General features: G+C 39.7%; 1 protein-coding gene across 1 annotated transcript in view; it reads left to right on the top strand.

Moving 5' to 3' along the window:
• The window catches only part of CDC73 (cell division cycle 73), a 140,519-nt gene that overhangs the window by 51,863 nt on the left and 77,116 nt on the right, over window positions 1-11,540 (top strand). The window contains exon 9 of the mRNA XM_042464342.1: window positions 6,255-6,285. Coding sequence (XP_042320276.1) covers window positions 6,255-6,285 — 31 coding nt within the window. The remainder of the gene's footprint in view (window positions 1-6,254; window positions 6,286-11,540) is intronic.

Here is an 11,540-nt window from a genome sequence, read left to right as displayed (position 1 = left end):
ATATAAAATTGCTTTCAGACTGTATGTATAAAATTATATGAAACATAAATGAATTTTGTGTTTAGACTTGGGTCCCATCTTCAAGAATATCTCATTATGTATATGCCAATATTCCAAAGCCTAAAACAATCCAAAATCCAAAACACTTCTGATCCCAAGCATTTTGGATAAAGGGGGGGGGGGACCAGACTAAAAAGAAGCTGATTTTTGCCATTCTTTCCTGGAACGTGCGCACCTTTGACCCTGCATATAAACTCACTGACACCAGAGCGGTTCCAAAGGAGCAATTTATCCTAACCCCTGCATATAAATGTACTAATTCAGGTGCATATTTATAAAGGACAGAGCTGGAATACCCAAACGATGGGGAGGCAGTGGAAAGATGCGAAAATGTGACACTTCCAATGTATGTCAATACAACATACAGTACATAAACAAGAAGGGGTTTGCTAGTACAGTCAGCCCTTCTTATACACGGATTTGTTATACACGGATTCAAGCATACACGGTTTGAAAATGTTCCAAAAAAGGATAAATTTAAATGATCAAACCTTGATTTTCCATTTTTTATAAGGGACACTGTTTTGCTCTGCCATTATATTTAATGGGACTTGAGCATACCCGGATTTTGTTATACATGGGGGATCTTGGAACCAAACACCAGCGTATAACAAGGGTCCACTGTACCTTGCTAGTGTCTTCATGGACACAGCTCTGCTCCACTGCCCTGTCCTGGTGGAGAGCTGCGGATGGCCAGGTAATGGAATGGCAGTTGCTGGCACTTTATTCCTGCAACAGTGTGCAGGGATGGTGGAGGAGAAAGTAAAAAAAGAAGTAGTACCCAATGGCATGGCTTGATGCCGCCCCATGCGGTCATGACATGAACACTCTGGGCGCTTTGGGAGTTGGTGGTGCAGCCAGAAGATGCATGCCCCATTCTCACAAAAAGCAGCTTTGGGCCACCATTTTTTGCCCGTCTGCTTGACCCCCAGGTCTCTTCAGTACCCCCTCAGGTATGTATGGTTGGGTTTTTTTGGTTTTGTTTTGTTTTGCTTTTTGGTCCCTACTGCCACAGAATTCTTAAAAGCAGAACTAAGCTATACAGTGGGTCCTCGCCTTACGCGGGGATCCATTCCGGATCCCTCCGCGTAAGGCGAATTCCGCCTATGCTCAAGCCCCATTGGAAACAATGGGGCTCGTGCGTGGCGGCGTGTGGGGCGCAACGGGTGCATGCGCCCATTCAATTGAATGGGACGCGCCACCCCTTCCGCCCCCGCGCGCGCCCCACGGCTTGAGCACGTATGCTCAAGCTGCGTAAAGCGCGCCCGTGTATGACGCGGGCGCGCTGTATATACATATCCATATGTATAGGAATGACCTACGTAAAAGAAGGTAGATGAATGCAAGAAATGGCATCACAGCGGTGGAGTTAAACTTACTTAATAGGCCAAGGGACTGAACTAAACATCCAAGTTTGGTCCCTTGTATAATTCCCTTCTGAATTGTGTTTTTGATGAAAGGTTGTGAATTAACTTGAATACAGCGATCATTAATATATAATGTGCCTTTATCATGTGTTTCTTCCAAAGAAATCTATCAGACAGACAGTTAACATTTTTTGTGACAGAGAGCAGAATGTTTAGTCAAAAGAAGCTGTCTCTTGCTATATTTGTGAAACCCAAGTCTATCCAGGTGAACTTGTTTAGTTCCCTTGATCTTCAGAATTCTGTACCCAGTCCAATAATCATGATAAGTTTGGTCTTTACACAGTACATTTTACATTGTATGTTACTGTACAATTAGCTGAATATATTTATAAAAGCCTTATAAGGAATGTTCTCCTCCTCCTTCATATCATTAATATTCCTGAGAGAGTCAGAACTACTTTTGGTCTAGTAGAACAGATGGCGCTGGCTGGACTTGTGTCTGAGTGTATTCTGAGAAGTTACAGTAGTTCTAATAATCTAATCTGTCTCTTTTCACTCCTGAGTACAAGGAATCAAAGCCAGAGTGGAGCTCGACTACTTGTTGTTGTTATAACCTTCCCTGTTCCCAGTAATGACACTCAAGATGGTTTACAAGTTATGAAAAATAGGACAAATAAAAATTGACGCAAAAAATATTGGTTTTAAAAAAATACAGTAATTATAAAACCTATTTGAAAATTAATCAATCTGTAAATTTAAAAACATTGATATTCATTTAAAAAACATATTATACATATCAACAAAACAGCACAGTACACCATTAAAATCTCTTCACTGTTAATTTCTAAAAGCTTAACAGAATAAAAATGTTTTTACTTGCTGTCAGAAGGAAAGCAAGGAGGGGACCTTTCTAAGGAGGGAGTTCCAAGGTCCGAGTGTAGCCACCATGCAGGCCCTCTGTCATGTTTCACAAACAAACCTGACTAAGTAATGGGATTGAGAGGTGGGCCTCTCTTGAAGATGTTAGAGCACTAACAGGCTCATACAGGGAGATGTGGTCCTCCATAGATGGGGACTCAGAGAAAGGCCTTTGCACTTGAATTGAATGAGTGGGTAGAGCAGCATGGGAAGATGCAGTCCTACAGCTATCAAAGACCTAAACCTTTTAAGAGTTTGGTGAAAGTCACAGCCACTTTTAATTATGCCTGGAGACCTGCCAACTAAATTGACAAAACACATCTGGGGTAGCCGTGTTGGCAATATAGCAAATCCAATAACATCCAAACAATGATACCTTTATTGGTCCAACCAAAATGCACAATTACATGTTGCAATTGACAATTTTTTTATCTTGGTTTTTAGGTCATTCCTATTTTTAGGTGTGCAGTGAAATATAACTAGATGATGCATTTTCTGAGTACCTTTATTTCAAAAGCCATTATTAGTCTTGCAAGAATTAATTTTTCATTTGTCATTCAAATTTAACTATTGCTTATTTGTCATAGAAACTGTCCCATAGTTTGTATATCCATTGATCTGTATTATAAATCGTGTGATCTTTCCAGTACATTTAAATTAGCTTACTTCATTATAATCGCATGTTTAAATGTTCTTGTCAGTATAAACTGAGGTGGGCAAAGTGCAGCCTGTAGCCCACATGTGGTCCTTTGGATGCCTAAATGTAGCCCATGAAGCCCCCAAGTTTTCACCTAAAAACCGGTGAAAAGCCATTAACACCTCCCTCAAGTTCCCCAAATACCTCCAAAGGAAAAGAAATGACCAAAAGGATGGGCAGAAGTGACATTGTCACTTCCAGTGTGTTGAAACATGCTGATGCAGCCTGCTAGGCAGGTGTGGAGGAAGGGAAATTCCCCCTGCCGCCTCCTCTATTGCTCACCCCTGGTATAAACCTGAATGGCACTCTGAAAGGACAAAGCATGCTAATAGAAATTGTATATTGATTGAAAAGGATATGAATTGTGATTTGGAGACTTAGGAAGAGGTGCAGACTGTATGTTGGGTATGAAGATTTGGTTATGATGGATGGGACTGGATTAGATAGATGTGGTAGATAAATTTGGGTTCAAATTCCTTTGGATTCAGGGAAGCTTCTCTTGAGACACCTGGTGTTAGTGGTTGACAGAGTTGCAGAAGAACATAGCAATACACCTTTCTTATCAGCTGTCTAAGGCCAATATTATGATGCACAAGGGATTGGGTTACAGTGGACAAAGGCTCTGTCATTGGTTAGTCTCTTAAAGGTAATCATGAGCAATACAGTACTGAAAACATTTCAGCTTCTTAGAGAATGGGCAGCGGGGGGAGGTAAAGTTCTTAGTGAGGCTGCTCATAAATGAAGGCATAGAGAAAGAGAGAAAAGAAATAAGCAGCTTTCTATTGCAGAGGTTTAAAAAAAGGCACTCTGCAAATTTAGTTCAGTTGTCACTGCTGCACAAAAGCACAGGGGGAAAATAATTAGAAAAATCAGTTTGAGATGGAAAAATTGTTTGGCTTATATTCTTGTTTATCTCCACAGTTCAAAATCAGCTTTCCTCACTGCTTAATTTGTATTCATCAAGGCACTGCAAAAGTACAGCTAAATGAAAAAGCAAATTGCAGATATATGCAACACATTGATTATATATGCACACAGTAATCTCATTACTATAAAAACAAATACTGAGCTCTAATGAAATTGATAAAAGCTCATTTTAAACATAGTACAATACGGAGGAAAACTCCTGTGACTCAGATTTAAAACAAATGCTTCCTTTTGCCACTCTGTTAAGAAGACTTGTGCCGCTGAAAGGGCAAAATCTGCTGGGACTTGGTACAGAAATTACTCTTGTGTAAGTCTTATTTAAAACAATATGTACCAGGAGGAGTTAATGAGACAGTTGTGTATAGATAAATGTTTTAAAACAGCAACAGTCCCACTAATCCTTAACAAAGAAATAAGTGAGAAGATCACAAGGGTGAGAATGTCTCTTCTGCTTTCTCTGGGTTGCTTTAATCTATTAGTTTCTAAAACAGTGTCTAATATGCAAAACATTCATATTTGCTATCACAGCAGTCTTGTGAGCAAGTAGGCTTACTTGCCTTTTAAAACTCAAAAGAACTGAAGACAACAGTGTTTCCCAAGGCTGAGTTGGGAGTAGTATCTACCTCTTAACAGGTTTTTGCCCACCATCTTGATATATGGTTTTAAGACAATGACATATCTTAACTGCTTTGGATGGTATGTTTTTATAGTTTTTGTGCTTGTATTTTATAGTGTTAAATGTATTTAGTTTAACATAAGTTGATTGTTACATGAGCTATCTTCAGAGGCCTGTGTGTGCGCCCCCCACATTTTAAAGACCACTATTTTAGTGTTTAATTCAACCATGCGAATTCCATGAAGACATTTTTCTTTAATCAAGAGATATTATTTAAGGGCAGATCTGGACAAATGCAGTGGGAGTGGCAACAAATTTTTTGTCCCCTATGGTGGGCCACAGTACCATAATTGAGTCTGAAAATCAGCTTTAAAAATGACCTGGATTTTACAGGAAATTACTTCTGGCTTGTACTTCCTGGTTTTTCAGCCAGCATTTCCATTCTTGTGGGGATGTAGATGATAAGAAAGGAGACTAAAATGTAAGTCACCATATTTTGGTCCTGCTTGTGACTAATTTAGGGTAGGTTTTTGCTCCAAAATAAAATGGTGGATCTAGAGTTGGACAGGCTGGAGTCTTCATGCAGCTCACTTTTGTCACCCCTGCCTTAGTATTTTATGTTTTGTGATTGTCTGTAACTGCTCTGACTCCAAGAACTGTGGCTTGAAGATAGGTCAATATAATGATAATTTTAAGCATATGGTCAAAAGAGCTTATGGGACTAAATACAATTTTTTAGCCCCAGGTAGAGTAGATGATCCTCCGAATCAATGTAACTTAACATAAGCATTTGCTTTGCAAGTTCCCCAGTTTGATTCAATATGGTCTTCTCTAGTTGGGACTTAGAATTATATTTAGGATTCTTCAGGTAGCCCAGGTCCATCAGAATGTAACCTACTTTGTCCACGTTCTGCAGGCAACGGAAATTGACAAGCATTTTGAAGCTACAGGGGAAAAAAATCTCACTAAAAGTCAACAATTAGATTTTTTTGGTGGGTTTTCAGGCTATGTGGCCATGTTCTGTGGATGCCGGCCAAGAAAGCCTTTGACTTCACATCAACAATTAGAGTTAAGGAAACAGTGTAGCCATTTGCTAGTTTGCTCTTTTGAATATTTATCTCAGTGCTGAAGTTCATAATCCTAGTGTTTATTGAATTGCATTAATATGAATACTATTGAGGATAGCTTTTTGTTTTCTGCACGCAACTCTAGTATACTCCATTGTGAACTGTATTACCTTTTTAAGGCTTTTTGAAAGGGGTGCATTGTTTAACAAGGATTACATTTTATACTTTTCATTCTTTCCTTTCAGGATGCCATTGCACTAAGTACTAAACTCTGAATAGCTTTTATTAAATTGTATTTAAAAATCTAAGTGCATGTTTTGAGGAAAAGTCATGAAATATGAATGTCTGGAATGTTCCCATCATGTTGAAGAATATGGTTTTGTTTCTATCAAGAAGCATAGCTCTGCGTAAAAAAGAGAGAGAGAGAGAGAATGCCAGTCAGGAATCACTTCAGCAAGCCTGCTCCTTCCACAGCAGTGCACACTTGCTTCATCATGTATTGTCAGGACAAGCAACAGGGTTTACACAGGTTTGTGGTTTTGTGGTCATCACATAGCTAGGGAAACCAGCTGTGATGTGTGGTTATGAATTTGTCTTGATAGCAAGCACCAGAAGCACAAATGGAGCTAAGAGGTATTGCCAGGGGAATCAGGAAAAATAGCAATGATGTTTGAAGACCTGTACTCATTGTACGACATTCCACTCTTTAGTCCCTTAGCTTCTTCTTAAACACTGTAAGATACCACAAATGAATTAATGCTGAAAGAAATGAATATTTCTTACACTTACATAATTGGGAGGATGTATAAGACAACACCTAACCTTTTTGTTCATTCCTTTTTTCCTACTCCAATGTGGAAGCCATACAATGAATCCCTGTGACATTCTTGCGAACAAGCTAGTGAAATGTGGGCTAGACAAAGTAACTGTTACATGGATTTGTAATTGGTTCACTGGCTGAACCCAAAGGGTGCTCAACAATGGCTCCTTTTCATCTGGAGAGAAGTGACCAGTGGGGTCCTCTGTCCTGGGCTCAGTGTTATTCAACATCTTTATCAATGACTTGGATGACAGAATTGGGGGTATACTTATCAAATTTGTAGATGACACCAAATTAGGAGGAATAGCTAACACTCCAGAGGACAGGATCAAAGTTCAAAATGACCGTAATAGATTAGAAAGCTGGGCCAAAGCTAACAAAATGAATTTAACACGGAGAAATGTAAAGTACTGCACTTAGGATGGAAAAATGAAATGTACAGATATAGGATGGGTGACACCTGGCTGAACGAGACTACATGTGAAAGGGATCTAGGAGTCCAAGTAGACCACAAATTGAACATGAGTCAACAGTGCGATGTGACAGCTAACAAGGCCAATGCGCTTTTAGGCTGCATCAATAGAAGTATAGTGACTAGATCAAGGGAAGTCATAGTGCCATTATATTCTGCTCTGGTCAGGCCCCACCTGGAATATTGTCTCCAGTTCTGGGCACCACAATTCAAAAGGACATTGAGAAACTAGAGAGTGTCCAAAGGAGGGTGACTAAAATTGTGAAGGGTTTGGAAACCATGCCTTATGAGGAAACGCCTTAGGGAGCTGAGAATGTTTAGCCTGGAGAAGAGAAGATTAAGAGGTGATATGATAGCCCTGTTTAAATACTTGAAGGGATGTCATATTGAGGGAGCTTGTTATCGCTTTGTAGCGCAGTCCGTAATGAGGTACCACGGCTATGTTTGGCGCCAGGATCACTTCCTTCGAATCTGTAGGCAGCAGCTTGTGAGCTGGAGAAAAACCTCTCCCCTTCCAGAATTACTGAAGAGAACACTGTAGAAAAAGGTCTCTCAGATGAGGCTTTTATTCTTAGAAGAGGTTCCAATATGTACAGAGCTATCTACAAACATCTATACAGTCCACCATCCATCAAACAGAAAAAGCCACAAAGTCAACTGACTCTAATGGAATCCACAGCCTACTGCCAAAACCAAGTGTCAGCGGAATATTCAAATTCCCCCAGCCAGCACTTGATTGGCTGATGACCCCTGGCTGGCGAATGGCCGGCCTGTTGCTATTAAATCCCACATTGTACATTTTACTATGGACTCTACATCCCAACAGAGCTAACTTCTTTTCTGCTGCTTCAGAGACTAGGACCTGGAGCAATGGATGGAAGCTACAGGAAAAGAAATTCCATCTCAACATTAGGAGGAACCTCCTGACAGTAAGGGCTGTTCGACAGTGGAACACACTCCCTCAGAGTGTGGTGGAGTCTCCTTCCTTGGAAGTCTTTAAACATAGGCTGGATGGCCATCTGTTGGGGATGCTTTGATTTAGATTTCCTGCATGGCAGGGGTTGGACTGGATGGCCCTTGCGGTCTCTTCCAGCTCTATGATTCTATGTTGGTTTCTTTAGCATAATAAGTAACTGCTTCATCAGGTGAAACTGGCACCATACCTGCTTTACTTTCTCCTACAAAGCATCACCCTTCGTTCCCAAGGTTATTCCTTTTTAGAATTTGTATACTTGAAAGTGTATATTTTGAATGGTTTATTTCAGTGTCTCAGGAGAACAATCCCTTGGTGATCCTCTGCCTTGCCATGCTGGAGAATCTTTTTCATGTCAGTGGTGTTTATGAACACTTTAATATTAGTAAAAATATCCAGTAGAGAAGAGCCCATGTGTGTCCAAAAGGCAGGCTTAATTGTATAATAGCAGTAGAAGGCGTACAAGAGATTATAGAATGATGACATTATAGCATAGAGAGCACCACAAACAGGACATAAAACTGACTGTTTCAGAAATTCTATAATTTTGGACTAGAGTTGAAGGAACCGCATGAGTGTAATTTGATCCTCTGCCAGAAGCAGAAATCATGCGTAAAGCTACTTTCATCAGCACTGTACACTCAAGTGATGTGCACCCTTGGATATATTTAAAAGCTGGCACAGCCAATGCTCTTGTCTAAAGTCTCCTAAAAAAAGGCTGCAGTGATTCAGATTTCATTTCACCCCTACATTTGTCTTAGTTTATTATTGCCCAACACTGGCAAATTATGAGTTGTGCCACAGTTTCCTTTTGATCATGTATGTTACATAAGAATGGGAATTGTTATACAAAAACAGTTAACAATTTGACTTTAATATCTACTTTGGCCCAAAACACGTGAGCAAGATAGAGCGGCTTCTAGGTACGCACACCACCCGGAGTGACCAGAAGTTGGCCTGAGGCTGCCTAAGGCAGACCAGAGCTGCCGAAAAAAAGAGCGCAAAAAGTGCTCCTTGCCAGTTGCCTATTTGAGACTGCAGTGGCGGCCGGCCTCTGACTGCAGCAGGCAGTTGCCATGGTTCCATGCTGATCAGGGGACGATTGGGGCTAGAGCGGCATCTGACAATTCCATTCGCATGGAAAACACGTTTGTTGCATTCCCTATATTAGTAGGTACTGTTTGCATGCTTCTAAAGAGTGTGCTGTTCTGAAGACTCATTATTTGAAATTTTCTACTTTTGATACTGATATGGCTAGCTTTGGAAACACAATATCTAACAATGCATCTGAGGAAGCAGACTTAAGTCTACAAAAGCTCATGCTGCTAATTTATTTATTTCTTTCAGTTAGTCTGAAAGGTGCTACAAGACCTCTCTACGTACTGATTCTACAGACTAATACAGCTATATCTTTGAATACTGTCAGGACAGTTCTTCAAGAACCTTAAGAATGTTTGTGTGCTCAAAGAAGCTTAAAGGATGCTCCCTTAAGGAGACTCATCTTATTCTTAATATTAACCAAGGTTAAAGGAAACCAAATTTCTTGATAACCAGGACTAGGACTGATTAAATGAGACGTTGTGATTAGTTTAACCTTTGAGAGTGCTGACACTAGCTAAATTTAGCCATACACACACGTATGTACACACACACACACACACACACACACACACACACACACACACACAGCAAGCAAGCAAACTACAGTATAGAGAAGAAGCATGATACCTCATTGCTGTGTCCAGCTCTGTCATGTATGTGTCCACACAGGTTTTTTTTAAGGTTAATATATAGATATATTAAAGTCACAAACTTACAGCACTGAAAACAAGTTTTCATCTCATTAATAGAGGTCTGGTAAAAACAAAACAAAACCTCCAGGTACTATGATTGCTTCATAGAAAAGCTGGAAAAGTAAAATTATAAAATCTTTCAGACACAAGAGAATAGGAATTGCCTGAAATGGCTTCTAGACAACAATTACTGGGGATGTCTGTTTCAGTATTGCAGAAAATAGTATTCTGGTTATTGAAGTTAATTGTATGAATAACATTCAAGAATCATTTTTAATATCCCTCATATGTACAAGCCTATTCTTCATTTTACCTAATAATCAGTTCCTGCCCTTATGCATCACAATTGATTTTTCCATTCACATTTGAATGCTTGCTAATGTACATGCACTTACAGTTTTATTCATGGTAACTTCTAAACTTTATTTTGGGGCATGCTTGTGTATGCCCTGTTTTTAATAGAGCATGTTTGTTTTCAACACTGAATCTAATTTTAGTTGTCTTAAAAGTGTAGTGAAGTAAGTTGCATATTAGCTTCTTTGTATGCATTCATTGTTTTTAGGAGGCAATGACTGATAAAACATATAACCAGGAATGGGGGAAATAAAAGCCATGAAGCTGCATTTGTACTGAGCTAAGTCAGTTGTTGATCTTTCACTGTTGACTCTGACTGGTTCTCTATGGTGTCTGTCAGAAACACATTTCTCAACCCTGTTATTTTAGATCTTTTAACTGTGAATGTCAAGGACCAGCCAAGGGACTTCGGTGTGTGCTGCACCTCAAATATGACACCTTCACAATGTGCAAAATCTCTGATCCCTCCCCCTACAAGAGAAGCACACACAAACCTTGCCCTCATGATTTTGTATGAAGAAAAGCAAAAGCTTAATTTTGCAGCTCTTATGCATCACCCTTAGGACACCCTCTTAGGTGTCATAATAAGTAAATAACAATAATGCTTTAATGTAGATACTGTATTCTGTGATGCAGGATACGAGTGCAAAGTGCAGAGCTCCTAACATCCACATCAGATTTTGCAAGGAACTAGATGCTGGCCCTCCCACTATAGCCAGAAGAAGAATTGGGCTTGTTAACTAAGAATGACATGTGTTGATTATTTTTAATTTCTATAATTTCTGTAATTTCTTGGCAGTGGAAATGACAAGGGAAGAAGTGATATCATGCCTCAAATGTCTAGAATGGAAAGTGATGATGGGCTGGGAGAGTTTTGTTGTAATGTGTCTTGTGGTTATCTCTTCAATTGGGAATTTGAGAAGTTGTTACAGATAACTCTTAAGCTGTGCAAAAATCTTTCAGTGTCCACAGTACAAGGAATGTACATGCTCTTTTCAGATAGTCCTCCCTTTTGGAAATAGAAAGGTTGTCCCAGACATGTAGACTCCTCTCAGATGATCTCATTCTCTGATGTGAGAATAAAAAGCAGGTTATGTGATGGAAGTGTGCAGGAGTTGTAGCATTATAGTTTTGAATGGAAAAAGATTTGAACCAAAGCATTTTGTCCATGAAACATTTAGGCCTGTTACAGACAGGCCAAAATAAAGCTGCTTCGAGTCACTTTGGAGGTATTCTATTTCAATGATGCATGCGTCCTATGAGTCCAAAAGCCGCACCAAAGGCACACTCCAGTTCTAAGGACTGGAGTGCAGCTTTGGTGCGGCTTTTGGACTCTTGGGACACATGCATCATTGAAATACCATTCCTCCAAAGTGACTCGAAGCAGCTTTATTTTGGCCTGTCTGTAACAGGCCTTAGAATAGAGTTCTAAATAATTGAAGAAACTGGTCAGTCTTCTGATAAAATTTTACAGGA

Source organism: Sceloporus undulatus, chromosome 4 (genome assembly GCF_019175285.1).
Source record: "Sceloporus undulatus isolate JIND9_A2432 ecotype Alabama chromosome 4, SceUnd_v1.1, whole genome shotgun sequence".
Taxonomy (NCBI): Eukaryota; Metazoa; Chordata; class Lepidosauria; order Squamata; family Phrynosomatidae; genus Sceloporus; species Sceloporus undulatus.
The sequence above is the reverse complement of the archived record's forward strand: the minus strand, read 5'-3'. Positions and strand labels throughout refer to the sequence as shown.